At 59.0% G+C, this 20278-nt stretch overlaps 1 protein-coding gene across 6 annotated transcripts; it reads left to right on the top strand.

Moving 5' to 3' along the window:
- The first annotated feature begins 1747 nt into the window (after positions 1-1747).
- On the top strand, positions 1748-20134 carry TNS2 (tensin 2). 6 transcript variants are annotated; one of them, XM_037847707.1, is made up of 29 exons: positions 1748-1908; positions 8763-8871; positions 9337-9374; positions 10298-10336; positions 10653-10691; positions 10845-10894; positions 11127-11298; positions 11606-11656; positions 11982-12104; positions 12194-12258; positions 12629-12712; positions 13212-13324; positions 13418-13478; positions 13757-13832; positions 14093-14222; positions 14344-14409; positions 14492-14605; positions 14818-16029; positions 16180-16330; positions 16465-17054; positions 17174-17263; positions 17547-17672; positions 17858-17950; positions 18084-18161; positions 18317-18394; positions 18826-18994; positions 19084-19152; positions 19288-19317; positions 19491-20134. In XM_037847707.1, exons 1-29 carry the CDS (start codon positions 1834-1836, stop codon positions 19627-19629), a joined length of 4230 nt encoding a protein of 1409 aa, XP_037703635.1. In that variant the 5' UTR covers positions 1748-1833; the 3' UTR covers positions 19630-20134. The 6 variants fall into 6 exon arrangements, with proteins under 6 accessions (XP_037703635.1, XP_037703636.1, XP_037703633.1 ...); XM_037847708.1 differs by lacking the exon at positions 1748-1908 and adding an exon at positions 4109-4129; XM_037847705.1 differs by lacking the exon at positions 1748-1908 and adding an exon at positions 5957-6007.
- The last annotated feature ends 144 nt before the right edge of the window (positions 20135-20278 follow it).

The following is a 20278-nucleotide window of genomic DNA, read 5'->3' as shown; positions in this document are numbered from 1 at the left end:
TTTTAATGCTGAAATTCTTTCACATACACTCACACTCCAGGACTTTTATTGGACTTAACATTGATAGCCTGTTCTCTCCTCCCTGCTGTCTTATTCAGCTTCGGGTATTATTTTGTGCAAGACCCGAGATTACAATGGAATGTACCTCAAGGCTCATTGAGGTCCAAGAACTGAGAATTTGCATTCCACCTCCCCCTCCAGCATTTTTTGCTTAGTGTCCTTTTCATAACAGTATGTTTCTATTAAAATAAGCCTAAATTTAGAATATTTTTACATTTATGGGAAAATTGTTTAGATAGTAGAGAGTTCCCTTATACCCCACACCCAGGTTGCCCTATTTTTTCTTTTTCTTTTTTTTTAATTTTTACACTTCACAATACACAGAAAAAGTTCTGGGAATAAATCTTCACATCCTTGGGACAGTTCCTTCACAAACCTTTACCCTTACTTCAGTATTCCAGAGCTGCTGCTTTGCTGGGTTACATCCTCTGTGAGTTGCCATTGCCAGTCTGGTCTAGGCTACCACAACTGAGGCCGCTTGTTCTTAGACCAGTGGGAAACAGAGACATTGTTACAAGGCAAGAAATGGGTTAGCATAGTGGCAGAGAATCCCTAAAATCACAAGGGGGTGGAGCATAGAGGGGATCCCAGAAAACCTCAGTGGACAATTTTGGGGACCTTGAGCCAAGGGATGTGTAGGGAGAGGCAATTCCACAAGTGGCTTCCCCGGGGACAGTTGGAGCAACTGCTCTTCCGCTGTTGTTGATCCCTGTTCTCCAAAGTTAGCAAAATAGGGGGCCAGTGTGCTGTGGTAACACAAAAGACTTTCAATGTGGGTTTAGGTAAGAAGAAAAAGGTGCCCCTGCCCAGACTGCCTGTGGGAAAAGGCAGCAACTTGATTAGCCCAGGCACATTCTCCAAGGCTTGAATTCCAACAATTTCTCTGTGTAACACTGAAGTCTGGGTACATAATGGTGGAAAGGAGGAGGATACAAGTGGGAAAGGCTAACTTGAAAGAGGATAAGGAGGAAGGCAGTCCTGTAGTATGTCCCAAGAGGAGATCCTAAGTTCAAGTAAATGCTAGGCTCTGGTATGCCTCACAAAATAATAGAAGGACGTGCGGGCCCTCCCAGAAGTCCTGCTACAGAAATGGATGCCAGGATTGGGCAGCCCTCACTGTCAACATACTGTAAATGTTGAGAGACCAAAAAGGTGGGGGAAGGGTACAGACGGAGCAACCTACTTTACAAAGTTCTTGAAAGTCGCTAGGTTGGGTGGGTCCCATGTGTGTTTCAATCCACATGACCTAGTTTCTCCCAAGCAAAATCAAGCACCGTGTTCTGGATCCCATTGCATTGAGGGTCCTGGTTAGAGCTGAGGGTGTCACCTCAAGTGCTACATCAGCTCACAGCATCTGGTTTCTCAGGAAGTGGAAGAGCTGCACATCTGCTCCTGGGAAGCACTATTTGTCAAATAAACCTTGTTTCTCAGCAACGACTATAGCCCCCAGGGCCACAAGTGAAGGGGAGACTTGCCTTCCCTCACCCTCCCCACTCCCCCAAAAAGGAGTTTGGAAGGGGCGAGCTGAGCTGCTCCCCGCCCAGCTGCAGCCACCTCCCAGTTGGACAATACGCTCTCTGTCCTCAGCCAGGAGATCCGCCTCTGGAGTCAGCTCTGCCCCTTCCCCTGCTCTTCCTGGTTCCTAGTGCCCAAACCCCTCCACTGAAGTTCCACTGACCCAGTGTTCTTCCAGCCAGGACAGCCCCACAACCTATTGTCCCCCCTCCTGTAGTCGGTTCCCCACCAAGGATCTGAGCACACCCAGTCACAGGCATGGGATCACCCCGGACCATGGAAGAGGAGGTTCAGCCTTCAGTGCCAAGATGGGCTGCCCTCTGCATAGTCAAGGTAGGATAACTTGCTTGGAAGGAGGGGCAGAGGGTGTCCCTGAAATTTTTTCACCCTTTTGATAACAGCCTCCTTGCTTTCTTCTCCCTCTTCCCTTCCGCTTCCCTTCTGAAGCTCCCGCTGCTCTGAGCTGGAAAGCAGGATATATGACTGGCTCCCTCCCATTTCTATTTCACCTCCCCCCCTCCACCCAAACCACCTGCTGTATAATTTTTACTCCCAACTTTTCTCATCAATTTCCTACAGCCTCCTTCTTCCATCCCCATCTCCTTAGTCACCATATTGAGAAAAGGAATCACATCTGAGCTGGGAGTTCAGCTACCCATCTTGTAACCCTCTCCCAACTTCTTGGGGACACAAAAGTTGCTTTTATGGACCCACCAGGCTGAGCAGCGATACCCACGTGAGTGCGAGGTCCTAGCTCAACTCACCTCTCTGTGACCCAATCGAGCTTCTCTCTTCTGAGTCCCAGTCCTTCCCTTTAGAGATCAGAACCTACCCCTCTGGCATGCATCCCAGACCCCAGCCAAAGACCCTAATGAACCCTGGGAAGGGCAAGATGTTAAGCCAATTGTAGGCTCCAAAGAAATGAAGACATTTTCATACCTTGTATCTCAATTGCATAATCAAGTCTTGCCAAAATACACAAAATGACCTTCAGCCCTGCCCTTTTCCTGGTAGCCTTCAATCTCTGTTGCTCTCCTCAGCCTTGCCCTAACTCCAGCCTCCCACCACCACCCCCCAGGGCCTATCTACTCCTTCCCTTCCCACAGAGTCCCCTATCCCCACAGACCCCAGTGACCCCCACTGATCTAATCCCTGAGCCTGCCTACTGGACACCAATGCAGCCAAATGTAGTAAAATCAAAGCGCCCCAGCCCCAGCCCCAGCCCATCCATCCGCTCCCAAATGCCAGCCTCTGGGGGACCTACATTGTCACCATGTGCTGCTTCACAGCTTCTTCCCTAAGCCAGCTTGCAATCAGGTGCTCCACCTCCTCGGACCCAGTTGAGAGACGGGGCAGGGAGGGACGGAGGGCCTCAGAGCTGGTAGTGCTGGCTGCCCTGGGCAGGCACTGGGCATTGAGCCCTGGGCACTGGCTTCTCAGAATCTGCCTTCCCATCCCGGTTTTCATCATGGAAACTCCAGTGGGGAGGGTGAGGGAGGGAGAAAGTTTCAGGAAGTGCTCACTGCTAAAGAACCTTGTTGGAATCTACTAAGGGCAATAGGTTCAGAGCTTCTAGGAAGACATTCCCTCCCTTATCCCTACCCTCCCGTTCCCCTCCATAGTAATAACTTCCAGTTGCACTGGGGAAGCCCAGGACTTGTGTTAAATGTGAAAAGACCTCCAACGGAGTGGGAGTGACAGCCCAAACCTGAAGCACGCGGTGAAGGGGACACCGGGAGCTGCCCGCGGGCGCGGGGTGGCACCAGGAAGTCTGCTGTGGGGCAGAGGAGCGGGGAAGGGTGTCCAGCGGCTTGGGAAACAAGCAACACGTGGTGTCTTCACCTGATCTGAGCTCCCCAGAGGGCAGGCCACAGATGGGCTCTGCCTGGGGCTCTGGGGTCAGGCCCAGTCCCAAGTACACTCCTATGGAGAGGGCGGGCTGAGGGAGGCTGAGGCCGGGGCGGTCCTCTCTGTCCTTGTTTCTAGTCCCTTCGGGGCCTATAGCCACCTTCTCTTCAGCATCTCCCTGGAGCAAGTGTTTTTTCCCCGTGTCCTGCCGGGTCAGTGTCTCCCCGACTCCCTGTCGCCATCTCTGGGTCTCTCTGGTCTCTCAGATTTTCCCCGTCCCTCTGTTTTCCGTGTCCGTCTTTCTCAAAATCTCGCTCCCCATCTCTTAGTCTTTTCCCGTCTCTCCCTGATTCGGCCTCTCTCTGCATTCCTCTTTCTGCTCATCTCTTTGTGAGTCTCAGTTCGCGGTAGAAGGTGGGGAGAAGAGGGAGAAAGGAGAGAGGACGAGGGGGCGGGGAGCGGGCGGAACGTGGGGATTGGAGCCGGGGCGCGGGAGGGAGGGCGGGAGAGGGCGGCCGCGGGCGCGGGGAGCGGCGGGGAGCGGCGGGGGCCGGGGGGAGCCGAGCCGAGCGCCGCGCGCCCGCTCCCTTCTCTCCTCCTCCTGGTCGCGCTCAGCGCGGGCCCCGGCGGGATGGGCTGGCCCGGAGGCTCCCCCTGCTGCTGCCCCGCCCCGGCGCGCCCCCGCCCCGCCGGGCGCCCCCCGCAGGTGAGTGGCCGCGCCGTGCTGGGCGGGAGGGCGGCGGCCGCTGCGTCACCGCCCGGCGGGTAGTGCCCGGGGCGGTCGCCAGGGGGCGCGTGGTCGCCGGGGGTCGAGTGGGCGCGGGGACCAGGATGGGCGCCGCAGGGCTGAGGCTAGGGCCGGGGGTCGGGGGCAGCTAGAGGCCAAGAAGGTGGCCGGGGGGCGGGGCCCGGACCGCGGTCACACTCCGACCGGGCCGTCACGCCTTCACGTGTCCTGGGCCCACACACTGCCCGGTCCAGCGCTGCACTTTTCCGCCACGCACTCGCCCGCGCGCCCACAGCCCGAGGCGCCCCTTCTCAAGCGCGGTGACGCAAGTTGCCTGGACACACACAGGCCCCGGAACCTGGGCAGGAGCTGGCAGCGGCACTCGGGTCCTGGCCTGGGAGTAGTGCCTGCGAGTGTTTTCTTTTTTAACTTCGCATCTGGGGAAACTGAGGCAGAAAGCAGGCACAGATGAGACTGATTCGACTTTCCAGTCTAATGCCACTCATCTGCGCCTCTGCTTCTACCCTCAGTTCTCAGATCCCTCTGGATATACCCATTTACCCAGCCTTCCCTCCATCTCTCCTTCCCTGGGCCTCACCCCTCTTCCAAGGCAGGGCCCCAGGCTCTCAGCCTCTGATCCAACCACAGCTATTTCCAGGAAGTGAGATGGTGCGGGTGGAGGGGGTTTCTCCAAACGAACCCAAAGCTTCAGGGTGAGAGAGGACCAGGCTGGAGGAGCAGCCGATGGGCTCTAGAATGTTCCAGGCAGTAGGAGGGTGAGGGTCCTAGTGGGTCTGGCAATGTTTTCACAGCTCACTCCCCCACCCTACCCCCACCCTCTGGCAAAGATGCATTTCCTATCCCCATCTTCCCTCAGAGGTGCTCCACAGGCTGGAGAGGGACTCAAAGCAAAGCCAGACCAGCCCCGGTCACCCAGGTCAGGGGTTAGTGAGTGCCCCACTCCCTCACTGCAGTCACTGCTTGGGCACCTCCTTGCTAGGTCTGGGTGGGAAGAGTCTGAGACCAGTTAGGCTCAGATGGTGTTTGAGAACCTGACCCACATGAAAGGATCTGGAAGCAGTAGCAGTGGAAGCATGCTGGGACTCCAAGCTCAGGGTTATACGCAATAGGAACAGAGGAGGAAACGGGCAGAGGAAAGCCCCCGGCCACAGTGCCTCTCCTCCCCCAAGCAGCACATTCTGGACCAGGCCAGGCCCAGTTGCCCACACTGGCCAGGGGCCTGGAATGTCCTGGGACCCAGCCAGAACTCCAGGGGGAGAGGGGAGTTACAGCCAGAGCCCCTCTCCAGTTACAGACTGGAGGCTGCCACACAGATGCCACCCACTGGCCAAGGTACTCTGGGGACAGACTTCCTGGCCTGAAGAATCTTCTCAGAAGAAGCCTCAGGCTAGGCCCCGCCCATCCAGTCCCACAGAAGTGTCCCTGGTGGGCTCCAGATCAGATGGACGTGAGGGAGGAGAAGGGAAGTCAAAGGGTCCCAGTGGGAGAAGCCAGAGCTGGGGGAGTTGCCTGAGCACTGGGACATTCAGTAAATGCCATGCAAATGGGGCAGGGCACGTCTGCACATTCTTTCAAATGACAGGGCTGCTGTTCAAGGTTTGGGGCTGAGGACCCCCAAGTCATTAACCTCGGTGTTTTCCAAAGATTACTCCCCCCTTTCCAAGGCCCATCCACCCCCTTCTCTTAACTCCCGGACAGGAAGTTGGCCATGTTCCCAGGAGGGAGGCAGGAGGCCCACGGAGGGGGTGGAGTATGTGTTGGGAGGGGGACCTCCTGTCCAGTCCTCACGCCCTGGGACGGCTGCTGAGGGAGGACAGCAGAGCTAGAGCCATGAAGGTAGTACTCAGGCTTGGGGAGAGTGGGGCTGGGGGCAGTGGGGAGAGGGCCGGGCACTGGGGGCCTGGGCCTGGGGTGGAGGACTTAAGTTGCAAGACTCAAAAGAGGGGCTAGGGACCTGTGATATCAGGCCTGAAACAAAGCCAGAAAATGGGTGAGTTGGGGTGCAGCTGGGCGCTCTCAGAAGGGTCTTCAAAGCCTTGGGCTGTGGCAGCAGAATGGATCCCTCCTGTGGGCAGAGCAGCCTTCCAGCTGGGACTCAACCTTACAATGGTAGAGGTAGGGAGGCAGCAGGGGTGGGGAGGCAGTGCGTGTTTTCCTTTTCCTACTTCACAACCAGCGAAATGAGGCAGAGAGCTGGTCCTCAGTCCCATTTGCCCTGACTCGCAGGAGCCCCGCTCTGGGCCCCACAGGATGCCCTCAGTCAGGATCCTGGAGATCCTGAGCCAGCAGTGGTTCCCAGTCCCTCCCTACCCCACAACCGGAAGTCCCAGGAGGGCCTGAGAGTCCAGGCTGGGAGGCTGGCCGGGACACGGTGTTCCCCACTGGCCCTTGAGACCTGCCCTGAGCCCTCAATTCCTACCCCACCCCCCTGCCCCACTGAGGGCTGGATCTTAGGACCGTGGATGGCTGTAGGTCCCTGAGCAGGGTGAATCCCCGGAACACTCCCCAGGAGGCCGGGCAGCTGCAGAGGCTGGGGCCCAAAGGATCCTGCGCTGACATCCCAGCAGGGTAGATCCTGGGAATCTGATCTCCCGGTCTCCCCCACATCCTTCCCCCCCTCCACTTCCTGGAGCAGCGACCTGCCCCCTTCCCGTCTGCACTCCCCTCCACTTCCAGGGCCGGGCTTCTCCTCACGCCAGGCAGACAGCCTACCCTCCACCCAGGGGAAGCCACTGCCTCTGCCAGGCCGCTTCCAGGAAGCCCCAGGCCAGGCCCCAGCATTGTTCAGGCCCTGCGGCGGGCGGCCCGGCCAGCCAGACACCATGAAGTCCAGCGGCCCCGTGGAGAGGCTGCTCAGAGCCCTGGGGAGGAGGGACAGCAGCCGGGCCACTAGCAGGGTAGGAGTGCCCACCCGGGCAGAGGAGGGGCTGGGGTGGAGGTGCGGGCCGTGGGGGAGGGGGACAGGACTCAGGCCAGACTCTCTACCCAATTTCAGCTTCCTCAGGCTTCTCGCCTTGTCCGTATCCCCTCATCACTCTATCCTTTGGGGCGGCTGGGGGCTGCAGCGTGGGCAGCAGATGTTTGGGTTGGAGCGGATCCTGATACAGGATATGGCTTCTCTAACATCTTTCCTCCCCTAGCCTGGACCAACCCTGAGGGTCCTGGTCCCCCAAACCTGTGCCTCAGGTACACATCATTGTAAGTCCATGCTAGGGACCATACTGGAGCCCTAGAGCAGGGCTAAGAGATGGGATCCCTTCCTCCCTTCCCTAACCCGAGGAAGTTTGGGAAATGGGGGGGGGTGGGGGTGGGGAAGTGGGGAGGCAGGGAGGAAGGGAGAGAAGAGGCCAGGTCTCAGCAGTGCTTTAGAAACTGGAGCTTCGGTTTCCCCAGACATCATCTGGGTATGCTGTTAATGCCAAAAGGCACCCAAGCTTCTTAGGTCCAGTGAGTTTGGTTCAGCCCAGAAGAGTTTCAGGTTGGGTTTAATCCAGCAGCTCCAGGGACAGCCAAGACACCAGAGGTGCTGCCTGGGTCCCCAGGCTGGGGGGCCTGGAGGCCCTGTCACTCCCTTTCCCACTTATTCTCAGCCTTACCCCAAAAGTAGTAGTTCAGGACAGCATTAGACAATATCATGGGGGGAACGGGAGTGGAGCTTGAACTCCAGAGGAGGAGAAAAATGGTGGAAGAGGCAATTTGTCCCCAGACAGAGGATGGAAAGAGCAAACCCACAGTAAGAGTGGACGGGAGTGAGACAGGCCTGGGCTGTAAGGAGGCGTCTCAGCCTCCTCTCTCACTGTACGTCTGAGTGGGAAGGGGCTGTAAAGGGTATCTGGCCCACCCCACCCCTGCAAGCAATGCTTGAATCTCCCTTGAACCTCCTCAAATGATGGGGAGCTCACTATATCCAGAGGGAACATGTCTCCCCACTGCCTCTATCTGCCTCTCCTTCCAGCATTGCCACCCCCCTCCTTACACAATTGCCGCCTCAACGCACAATGAGTAAACATGTTGTTCTGATGGTGGGGGGAGGCGGCATGTCAGCTGCCTGGAGTGTGGGGACAGCAGGAGCCGGGGGAGCAGGACTGGCTGAGGCCACTCCTGCCAGCTTGGTCTGGCTGCTGTGTGAGTGACATGCTGCCCGCCTGCCTGGATCCCCCTCCCACCCACTCCACACGGGCCTCTATCTGGGGAGGCGGGGCCCACATGGAGGAGAGCCAGAGAGCCCCCATCCCCCAGGAGGAAAGCCCTGGAGTTTGGGGTGACAGTAACCACAAGGGCATCACATACCAGGGCCACGTGAGGGCCTAAGTGATCCTAGGGGAGGAGCTGACCCAGCTAGGGCAATGCAAGGGGTCAGATTCCATGTTAGGAAACTGTCCAGGGCAGGCCCCACCACTCTCCTAGAACAGCTGTGGCCAAGAGTGTCCTGGGGGAGGGAAGGGGGGGCGGTGGTTTTGTAGCATGTTTGGGGCCTTTATCAGAATGGAGAAAGGAGGAAACCGTGCAGTGATAAAGCCACTGCCAGGTCCTGGAGATGAGCCCGCTGGGAAGTGACACCTCTGTCTGCTGTCTGTCCCTCCACCACCAGCCTAGGAAAGCTGAGCCGCATAGCTTCCGGGAGAAGGTTTTCCGGAAGAAACCACCAGTCTGTGCAGTGTGTAAGGTGACCATCGATGGGACAGGCGTCTCATGCAGAGGTGAGGAGCCCTGTTCAGTGACTCTGAGACCCTCCACCCAGTACCACTGTGTTGCACAGGTCAGAGGGGCAGATTCACACAACATAAAACATGATGTGAATGCCTTGGGATTAGGCCACACAGTAGCCAAGAGGCAGCTGCCTCACACTTCAAACAGCCCTTGCTCCCCATGACACCCCCAGCAAGCTTGGAGATCCAAGACACCTTCCCACCCTGACCTGTGACTGGGGGCTTCCCTCCCTCTCTTCCTCTCTACCCCCACCCACCCTAGAACCTCACCCCTTACCCCCACCCTCCTGGCCTGGGCAGTGGTATCCCCGTTCCCCACCCCAGCCAGCTTAGTACAGCTGGAGTCCTGAAGTCCTAGGGTCTGGTTCCAGGGCCTGGGAAGATGGGGGAAACCCACCCCTCCCACTGCCCCAACAGGCCCCTGATAACCCCTCTCCTCCTCCCATCCCCTTCCAGTCTGCAAGGTGGCGACACACAGAAAATGTGAAGCAAAGGTGGGTACCTGCTTCCACATGACGGAAGGAGAGGAAGTGAGGTGTCTTCCCTCCTCTAAAACACCTCCAGCCACACTGGCATCAACCCTCCACCTCCACCCCTCTCATCATTTGGGGACCCTTGCTGGGTGGGAAGGGGTACTGTACTGGGCCCTTTAAGAACCACCCTACTCCACCCCCCAGTGGGCTGGCCCAGGCCGATGGACAGCGAGACTGGGTTTGTCTTGGTGCTGTGCCCAGGCTGCAGCTGGCGAGAGGATGGGGGGTGGGGAGGAGGAGGAGAAAGGGCGGGGTGGGTGGGTGGGGAGCAGGATTTCAGAAACTGGGCAGCCGGATGGGCTGTGCCTTCTCTCTGGGGAGAGGTCCTCAGGATGCCTGGGTGGGTCTTGTCCTGGGCCTGGAACAGCTGAGCAGAAGGTACAAGCCCTGGATAGCACCCATTGCCCACTGGGGACCTGAGACAGCCCCATCTCTGAGGAGGTTCCCTGGGCTCTCTGAGGAGCTCCTCCTGCTGGGTGTGTGTGTGGAGGGGGTGGGGGTTGGGGGGTCCCAGGGCCTTGGAGCTGACTTGGGGGAGCTCTGTGCCCAGGGGCGGGGTTTCCCGGTGAAAGAGACCCGTGTCCCTCCCTGGCCATGTCCTGCCTCCATAGCTCTATATATAACTCCTGCCCTGCAGCTGGATGAATGGGGGTCTGTGTGGGCAGGGGGCTAGGAGCCAAGAGCAACAAGTGGGGGGCCCGGGCATGAGAGACCAGGAGGCCAGAGGGGAGGCTCCCTTAAATAGAAGAACCTCAGCTGGCGCCTGTGCCCATCCACTGGCAGGCCCTCCACCTTCCTACTGAAGCTGAGGGGTGGCCCCATCCTCAAGCCCGGGAGACCCCATTTCACCAGGAGCTCAGCCCCTCACTCAGGTCTCCTTCCAGGTGACTTCGTCCTGTCAAGCCTTGCCTCCGGCGGAGCTGGTGAGTGTGCTCTGGGATGGGGTGGGGGAGGCAAGGAACCTGGCTGAGGCGTCCAGAGGCAGGGTGGCCGGGGAGAGGATCCCCAGGAGGCTACCTTGGACTGACTGCTGAGGGTATCGTCATCCTGAGGGGGAGAGGGAAATGCCTGCGCCCTCTCCTCTTCTTGTTCTCTTGGACCTGCTGGGGGCTAAGACTCTTCTCCTCCTCCCCACCCCGCAACTGCAGCGCTCAAGGAGACACTGACATGCCCGCTATCCGGAGACCCGTCCTTACCCCTGCCCTAACCACTCCCTTTTCCTCCCCCATCTCCCTCTAGCGGCGAAACACGGCCCCAGTGAGGCGCATAGAGCACCTGGTAAGGTGATGCTGGAGGAGGGGGGCGGAGGCAGGTAGCCCTGCGAGGAAGCATCTAGGTTTCTAGGAGGACAAAAGTACATGGGACTCTGGATCAGGGAGCCTAGAGTGGGGGACCCCCAAAGAGATATCGACAATGTTTCTCATCCACCAGGGATCCACCAAGTCTCTGAACCACTCAAAGCAGCGCAGCACTCTGCCCAGGTGAGTCCCACAGGACCCGTCTCCCCGGCCCCACCCCTCAGCCCAGAGCAGTGGCCCCCAAAAGGGCCCCCCGGGCCATCCCCCTCCTTAAGTGGTACTCTTCCCCTGGCTCCACCCGCCCTCCGGACCCGGCAGGCCTCACCTGGAGTCTGCCAGACACCCCTCCATCACACTAGCCACCTCCGGGTGCCCTGCCCCTCCGTCCCTTACGTAGCCTTCGCCCCCACCCCAGGAGCTTCAGTCTGGACCCGCTCATGGAGCGGCACTGGGACTTGGACCTCACCTACGTGACAGAGCGGATCCTAGCCGCCGCCTTCCCTGCGCGGCCAGATGAGCAGCGACACCGGGGCCACCTGCGCGAGCTGGCCCACGTGCTGCAGTCCAAGCACCGCGACAAGTACCTGGTGAGGGGCGGGGCCGGCAGGAGGCAACCAATGAGAGGGCTGGGAGCGGCTACTCAGTGACGTCACACCAAAGGAGGCGAGGCTGCCGGGGAGCGGAGCCAGGGGGCGGGGCCAGAGGGGGCGGGCCCAGAGAGGGCGGGGCCGGCAGCCGGCAGCCGGCGGGAGAATTGGGAACGCACGCTGGTAGACTGTGTCAGTGCTAGACCAGAATTGAGCAACATCCTCATTGTAGAGGAACACCCTCCACGTACCGCCGCGCCTCACTGCCTGAGGTCACGTCCCTCTAAAGTCCCCCTTTTATTTGCAGCTCTTCAACCTTTCAGAGAAAAGACATGATCTAACTCGCCTAAATCCCAAGGTAGGAGAGGAATGGCCTGCGTAGTCATTATACAGAAGCCCAGAAGCCCCTTGGCTTCCTCATATTGACAGCAACTGGCATCTACTTCACCCTTAAGCACTTTCCAATATGACATATTACTTGAGACACCCCAAAACATGGTGCAGCAGACATTAGCCCATTTTAGGGTAAGGAAAGTGCTGGGGCTGTCACAGACAATCAACAGGACCCAGATCTTGCCCCCAGGCTCCTACACTCTGCCCCTTTTTCAGGCCCCCACCCATCTCTTTTCCTCCATGGCCCCCAATCCTGGCCAGCTGCACTCTTACACGCTCCCACCCCCCAGGTCCAGGACTTTGGCTGGCCTGAGCTGCATGCCCCACCCCTGGACAAGCTGTGTTCTATCTGCAAAGCCATGGAGACATGGCTCAGCGCTGATCCACAACACGTGGTTGTACTGTACTGCAAGGTGGGCTGGGTCCTCAGGTTGTGAGGGGCTGGGACCTCCATCAGCTTGGGGCCCAACCGGCCTTCCATTCCTGTCTCTTTATCCCTCAGGGGAGCAAGGGAAAGCTGGGGGTCATCGTCTCTGCCTACATGCACTACAGCAAGATCTCAGCAGGGTGAGGCTCCCACCCACCTGCGCAGTCTCTTTGCTGATGGCCCTTTCTCCAGCCGGCGCCTTATGAGCTCATCTCCCCTGAAGCCCATCATTTTGTTCAAAGAGCCCTTTGCTATAAACTTCACATTTCCACCTCCAGCAGATGGTCTTACTGTCCCATTTACAGCAAGGAAACTAAAGCTCAGGGAACAATTCAACAACTAGAAAAGTGACTAGTAAAGCCACTCTGGGCTTCCTCTAAGACTTGGGGTGGTAGAGGGGTGAGGAATCACACTTCTCTTCCCTTCCCTTCCCTTTCCTGGGGCTTTAGGGTTGGGAGGTCAGAATGTAGAGCAGTCTCTAGTCTCCCCAACTGGCTCTCATCTCCCCAGGGCAGACCAGGCACTGGCTACACTTACCATGCGGAAGTTCTGTGAGGACAAGGTGGCCGCGGAACTGCAGCCCTCCCAGCGCCGGTGAGCAGCCAGAGGTGGGGGTGGGTGGAGGGAGTGGCTCACTCCCTGGCTGCCAAGGCCAAGGTTCTCTCATTCATTCAACACACCTTACTTGACCAGCAACTTTGTGCCAGGCACTGTGTTGAGTGCTGATAAGTCAGAACAAAGTTCCTGCCTTCATGGAGCTTACATTGTAGTGGAGTAAATAGATCATTTTGGATGATAAGTGCTGTGAAGAAAACAAGGCCAAGCCATGTGATAGAGACACAGGACAGACAGAACCTGTCTCTATAAGGTTAGGCAGAGATCTGGCAAAGGGAGCATCAGGTATAAAATCTTTGAGACAGCAAGAGGGATTGAGGTTAGAAGCAAGGAAGAACTTTCTGGTGAGCTGGAAGATGGAAGGAAGTGTTGAAGAGTAGGGCAGTTCTTCCATCATGGATGGGACATGTACATAGCTGAAATGATACAAGGGGACATCCAGAGGAAGGGGCTTATGTTCTCTTTGACACCCCCACAGATATATCAGCTACTTCAGTGGTCTGCTCTCCGGCTCCATTAGAATGAACAGCAGCCCTCTCTTCCTGCACTATGTGCTTGTGCCCATGCTGCCAGCCTTTGAACCTGGCACAGGTGAGTCCACCTGGAATGTGCTCCATGGGGAGGGCTGCCCCCAGCCCAGTCCACTCAGTGTCCCTCATGTGCCTTCTCCTCCCTGCACCTCAGGCTTCCAGCCCTTCCTCAAGATCTACCAGTCCATGCAGCTTGTCTACACATCTGGAGTCTAGTAAGTACTCTGTTTCCAGAACCTGACACTTCCATGGCCAGACTCCAGCCCTCCTGGACCCCTGCTTCTTAGATTCCTGCTTCTTCAACCTCCCTGGGCCTCCAGCTCCAACCACTGCACCTGGAATTCAATCTATAGATAGGGAGGCTGAAGCTCCGCTAAGATCTCACTCAGGGCTCAGACTCAGATCTCCCGACTCCCTCCTGACTACTCATAAGTCCACCTCTGAGCCCAGGGTGCTTCTGATTCAGCCCTGCCTTCTCCTCTCTTCCCCACAGTCACATTGCAGGCCCCGGTCCCCAGCAGCTTTGCATCAGCCTGGAGCCAGCCCTCCTCCTGAAAGGCGACGTCATGGTGAGGGGTTCCTGGCAACAGGGAGAATTCTGGGGATGAGGCAGGGAGTGTGGTGTATCCTGCCAGCTGCACAATCTCCTGGCAAGCGATCAATTCAAGGCAGATTGGAGGGTGAAAGGGGTGTGTTCTAGTGGTTGAGGTTGAGTCCTTGAGGTCGAGGCAGGGCAGAAGCTGTGGCTGGGCAGCTCCAAGGGTGGAAGGTCAAGGAGGTATAAGTAGACATGAGGGCCTGACCCTCTGGCTTCCCTCCTGTCACCCAGGTGACATGCTATCACAGGGGTGACCGGGGGACCGACCGGACCCTTGTGTTCCGAGTCCAGTTCCACACATGCACCATCCATGGAACACGGCTCACTTTCCCCAAGGACCAGCTGGACGAGGCCTGGACTGGTGAGTCAGAGGCAAGCGGAGTGGGGCAGGGACCCAGGGGAAGGGCCTGGCAGATGGGATGGCAGGCAGGAGAGCGTGGGCTAGGGCAGGTACCTGGCTCCTCACTGCCCGCTCCCCACAGATGAGAGATTCCCCTTCCAAGCCTCAGTGGAGTTTGTCTTCTCCTCCAGCCCCGAGAAGATCAAAGGTAAGAGCAGGACCTTGGGTCAGGGGCTGAAAGTTGTAACCATCCCCACTGCTCCTCAACTATCCCGATGGCCTCTCCACAGGCAATGCCCTGCGGAATGACCCCTCAGTCTCTGTCGACTACAACACTGCAGAGCCTGCTGTGCGCTGGGACTCCTACGAGAACTTCAACCAGCACCACGAGGACAGTGTGGACGGTGTGCAGGGCAGGCCCTGGGAGGTGGGAGGTGCTGGTTTGGGAGTGGGGCAGAGCATATACTCCTTCCCCCCAGGCAGAGCCCCCTCCCAAGGGACAGCCCTGCCCCCCACCTTAGCTGGAGTCCTTAGAGCTGTCTCCCCACATTAACCATGTCTCTCTCCCTCTTCCCTGCTTGCCCTCCCTCCCTCCCTCCTCCTCTTCCCCACTCAGGCTCCCTGACCCACACCCGGGGCCCTCTGGATGGCAGTCCCTATGCCCAGGTGCAGCGGATCCCCCGGCAGACCCCACCGGCACCCTCGCCAGAGCCACCCGCACCCCCCATGCTCTCTGTCAGCAGTGACTCTGGCCATTCATCCACGCTGACCACAGAGCCGACTGCGGAATCCCCTGGCCGGCCACCGCCGACGGTAGCTGAGCGGCAGGAGCTGGATCGCCTCCTGGGAGGCTGCGGAGTGGCCAGTGGGAGCCGGGGCACGGGGCGCGAGACGGCCATCCTAGATGACGAAGAGAACCCCCCCGTGGGCGGAGGCCCCCACCTCGGGATGTATTCAGGCCCCAGGCCTGGCCTCAGCCGCCACTGCTCCTGCCGCCAGGGCTACCGGGAACCCTGCGGGGCCTCCAACGGGGGCTACTACCGGGCGGAGGGCACCCTGGAGAGACGGCGGCTGGCCTACGCGGGCTACGAGGGCCCCCCCCAGGGCTATGCCGAGGCCTCAGTGGAAAAGAGGCGACTCTGCCGATCGCTGTCCGAGGGGCCGTACCCATACCAGCCTGAGCTGGGCAAGCCGGCCAACGGGGACTTTGGCTACCGCTCGCCAGGCTACCGGGAGGTGGTAATCCTGGAGGACCCTGGGCTGCCTGCCTTGTGCTCATGCCCGGCCTGTGAGGAGAAACTGGCACTGCCCACAGCAACCCTGTATGGGCTGCGGCTGGAGAGGGAGGCTGGCGAGGGGTGGGTGAGTGAGGCTGGCAAGCCTCTCCTGCACCCACTGCGGCCGGGGCATCCCCTGCCCCTGCTAGTGCCTGCCTGTGGGCATCACCATGCCCCAGTGCCTGACTACAGTTGCCTGAAGCCACCCAAGGCAGGGGAGGAAGGGCATGAGGGCTGTCCCTACGCCCTGTGCCCTGAAGGCAGGTATGGGCATCCAGGGTACCCAGCCCTGGTGGCCTACGGCTATGGAGGGGCAGTGCCCGCTTACTTCCCAGCATACGGCCGGGTGCCTCGCAGCTGTGGGTCCCCAGGCGAGGGCAGGGGGTATCCCAGTCTTGGTGCCCACTCCCCACGGGCTGGCTCCATTTCCCCGGGCAGCCCACCCTACCCACAATCCAGGAAGCTGAGCTACGAGATCCCTGCGGAAGAGGGAGGGGACAGGTACCCTCTGCCTGGGCACCTGGTCCCAGCGAGCCCCTTGGCATCTGCAGGTGAGGACCACTGAGGCGGCGGGTGCCCAGGGCAGAGGATGGCTCTGGGAGATGGTGGGGAGGTCAAGGGGGCACAGGGCGAGGAAGAGCTAAGCCAGACGGAAGGGCCCATTTCCTGGCTCACAGCCTCACCTCTCCCCCTTATGGCAGAGTCACCTGAGCCAGTCTCCTGGAGGGGGGACCCCAGCAGGCACAGCCCCCTGCCTCTGTCTCCCCGAGATGCCCAGTGCAGTGCCTCCTCAGAGCTGACTGCTCCCTCCACACCCCTGCACACCAGCAGCCCTGTCCAGGGCAAGGAAAGGTATACAGAGGGCCTGGGGAAGCTCGGGCACTTCCTAGACCAACAGGTATTGAAGTCAGGCGGGGGTGGGTGGCCAGCTCTCTCTCAACAGGGGCTCTGCAGTCCTGCTGACCACCTGCCCTCCCACCTTGCAGCACCCGACGCCAGGACACCAGGTCTCCCACCTTGGCGCCCATTCAGAGGCTGAGTCCTGGCAAGGCCTCACCCCCTGCTTCCCAGGGAGGCACCGAAAAGGCTCCTGAGCTGCCAGCAAGAAGTGGGCCTGAGCCTCCAGCCCCTGGCCCCTTCACCCCGACCTCCCCTCCCCACTCACCCAATGACTGGCCTCAGGAAAGGAGCCCAGGGAGTTGCTCAGACATTGCCAGTCCACGGGGTGCTGTGCCCACCACACTGCCTGGTCTCCGCCAGGCCCCCTGGCAGGGCCCTCGGGGTTCCCCAGACAGCCCAGATGGGTCCCCCCTCACCCCTGTGCCTACCCAGATGCCCTGGCTTATGGCCAGCCCTGAGCCGCCTCAGAGCTCCCCAACACCTGCCTTCCCCCTGGCTGCATCCTATGACACCAACGGCCCCACCCAGCCCCCACTTCCCGAGAAACGCCACCTGCCAGGGCCTGGGCAGCAGCCAGGACCCTGGGGCCCAGAGCAGGCATCACCAGCAGCCAGAGGCACCAGTCACCACGTCACGTTCGCACCCCTGCTCCCAGATAATGCTCCCCAACCCCCAGGTATAAAGGCCTTGAGAGGGGGTGGGGCCACTTTGGGAGAACCCTCTTTCTCCCAGAGAGGGGCATGGCATGTGGTCTGGGAAGCCCTGGGGCCCGAGCTCAGTCTCTGCTTATCCTAGAGCTGCATACACAAGAGAGCCAAAGCAATGTCAAGTTTGTCCAGGATACATCCAAGTTCTGGTACAAGCCACACCTGTCCCGAGACCAAGGTGAGCACCCAGCCTGCCCCCATCCGTTCCTATCCCCACAGTCTCTGTCACAGTTGGGTTTAGCCTTGGCCGGGCCTCTCACTAGCAGGTGATTCTGGGCTTTGGGCCTGAGGACCCTCAACCCCACCCAAGTCCCTGTTAAGTTAAGCCACCCACCCCCACCGCAGCTGTCAGGGCCAGAGGCCTGGGGAGCCTGGTTAGCAGAGGAGGGTGCCAAGGGCATGAGTGGGGATGGGGCTCAGTCAGCCACTGTGAGAACTTCTAACCTTCACATCGCCTCCAGCCATTGCTCTGCTGAAGGACAAGGAGCCTGGGGCCTTCCTGATCAGGGACAGTCACTCATTCCAAGGAGCTTATGGGCTGGCCCTCAAGGTGGCGACACCCCCACCCAGCACCCAGCCCTGGAAAGGTACTGAATGCTCCAAAGCTCAAGGGAGAGGGAGAATGGAGTGAAGGGAGGCATCAGAGGCAAGAAAAGGGGGCAAGGGGTACCATTCTATGAGGAAGGAGGCAGGAAACGACCTCTCCTCTCGGGGTAGAAAGTAGAGAACCTGGAACCAAATAACACCTTACTCTCCCCTCCCCTCGGCTCAGGGGACCCCTTGGAACAGCTGGTCCGTCATTTCCTCATTGAGACTGGACCCAAAGGCGTGAAGATCAAGGGCTGTCCCAGTGAGCCGCACTTTGGTGAGAAGCAGGGGCTGGGGGAAGCTACAGTTGAGTTGGTTTGGGGAGAAGTCAAGGACTCTCAGGAGGGTGGAAGGGAAAGCTGGGGATATCTGTGGATACATCAGGACTTCTCTCACCTCTTCCTCTGCAGGCAGCCTGTCCGCCCTGGTCTCCCAACACTCCATCTCCCCCATTTCCTTGCCCTGCTGCCTGCGCATTCCCAGTAAAGGTAGCGTGTCTTGTAATCTGTCCTTCCCATCTCTTCCCGTCTATTCTAGCCAAAGGCAGAATCCAGGGGTCCTGGGGACAGCAGAGGGGGTCCTCCCGCTCCTAGGGAATGGTACTCCCTTTTAACCATCCCTGTTTGGCCTTCATTTCCCCCAGATCTTCTGGAAGAGACTCCAGAGGTTCCAGTGCCCACCAATATGAGCACGGCAGCAGACCTTCTCCGTCAGGGCGCTGGTAGAGACCCCCCTCCCCTTCCCTCCCCCTCCCTGGGTACCAAGGGGGGCATGGCAGATACAGCGCAAGCGCACTGAAAGGCCTTGAGGTGGGTGGGGCCTGGAAGATGCGCTTGACCCAGGAAGCAGGAGGAGCCGCATTTGTGAGTGGGGAAGGGGAGCATCAGTCCAGGTTCTCAAAGTCTTACGAGCATGAGAACCATGAGGGACTTGTTAGAAGGCAGCTTTTCCATCCCCCTCCTGTCTCCGATTGTAGATCTGGTAGTCACAAATCTGCCTTTTTAACAAGTGACCTATGTGGTTCCAATGCATTTTAAGCAGCACCATCTGAAGAAAGAGCAAGAGCTGGTGGGGTGGGGGAGTAAGGGGAGACATGAGACCTGGGGGCTGGCAGAGCTGGTGCTCCTACCCCACCCACTTCTGCCCCTGCAGCCTGCAGTGTGCTCTACGTGACCTCAGTGGAGACAGAGTCACTGACGGGACCCCAAGCCATTGCCCGGGCCAGCTCTGCAGCTCTGAGCTGCAGCCCCCGCCCTACACCAGGCGTTGTCCACTTCAAGGTCTCAGCCCAGGGCATTACGCTGACAGATAACCAAAGGAAGTGAGTATATGGGCCCAGCCCGTGGAACCCCAAGCTTAGGCCCCTGGGAGCCCTGACTCCTGAGTGTGACCTTCTCTACCTCCTTGCAGGCTCTTCTTTCGCCGCCATTATCCAGTGAACAGCATCACCTTCTCCAGCACCGACCCTCAGGACCGGAGGTGACCCTCCCTCCAAACGCTTTCCTCCCACAGCTCCTGGCCCCATCAGTCCCCACAGATAGTCCCCTGCCCCAGCTCTTCTTTTAGCAGCAGTTTCTTCGGGTACAGTCCTTCACAGTTCTTTTCCTTCTGCAGATGGACCAACCCAGACGGGACCACCTCCAAGTAAGCCTCTCCCATGAGTCCAATCTCTTCCCTCCCAGGGATCAGGGCCCCTCCACCCTCCCAAAATGCTGGCATCCGAAACTCCTGCTGAGGCAACCCTCCCAAAGCAAGCTGTGCTCCCTTGTGGAGGAGATGCTGAGCTCCCTCCCCACCCCAACTCTTTGTCCCCCTAGGATCTTTGGTTTCGTGGCCAAGAAGGCAGGAAGCCCCTGGGAGAATGTGTGTCACCTCTTTGCAGAGCTTGACCCAGATCAGCCTGCAGGCGCCATTGTCACCTTCATCACCAAAGTTCTACTGGGCCAGAGAAAATGAAGGAAGGCCACAAGCTCAGAGGCTACACCAACACCGCATCCTCTCCCAGCACCCCACTGCCCTCACTTCCCCTGGCCTGGACCCAGGAGACCCAGGAGCCAGCCCCCACCCTTAGGTATGAGGAATAGGCACCAGCCTGGGACATTGCTCTCCTTCCCGGACCCCAGCCTGCTAAGCTAAGTGGACGGACCCATGAGATGACCTTGCATGTGAGCAGATGGCAGAGATGGGCGTGTGAGGGGTGAGGAAGCATGGGAAGTGGAGCCTGAGGGGCTCAGGACAGCCCCACTTGCACAAGAACAACAGCTTCGAAGGGGAAACGGGCCCTGCCAGCTCCACCCAGCTGCAGGTCCCAGCAAGGCAGGACAGGGGTGAGGTACAGGGAGCCCAGTCACTCCCTCCTCTGCCTCTCCCTCTGAGCAGAGAGACCAGAGTGGGACCACATGAAGAGGGGGAAAAAAAGAGTCTATTTTTGTCTAATAATAAAGAATTTCTATAAATTTTAGTCAGAGTTGGGGTCATGCCTTGGCATTTGCAGGAAAGTCAAGGACTCACGTTTCCCAGGGCCAAGCTATGCTTTGGGGGGCCATCCCCGGCGCCAGGCCCATGGAGCATATATAAGCTCCATCCCTGGCCTGCCCTAATGTTG

This window comes from Choloepus didactylus, chromosome 8 (genome assembly GCF_015220235.1).
Source record: "Choloepus didactylus isolate mChoDid1 chromosome 8, mChoDid1.pri, whole genome shotgun sequence".
Lineage (NCBI taxonomy): Eukaryota > Metazoa > Chordata > Mammalia > Pilosa > Megalonychidae > Choloepus > Choloepus didactylus.
The sequence above is the reverse complement of the archived record's forward strand: the minus strand, read 5'-3'. Positions and strand labels throughout refer to the sequence as shown.

What these genes read in the sequence shown, in the direction of transcription:
- TNS2 (XM_037847707.1), top strand. Translation starts at nt 1,834, where the DNA reads ATGGGATCACCCCGGACCATGGAAGAGGAGGTTCAGCCTTCAGTGCCA. An exon ending in CCTTGCCTCCGGCGGAGCTG is followed by an intron (nt 10,337 to 10,652) that starts GTGAGTGTGCTC and finishes ATCTCCCTCTAG; the next exon opens with CGGCGAAACACGGCCCCAGT. An exon ending in ACACCTGTCCCGAGACCAAG is followed by an intron (nt 17,264 to 17,546) that starts GTGAGCACCCAG and finishes CATCGCCTCCAG; the next exon opens with CCATTGCTCTGCTGAAGGAC.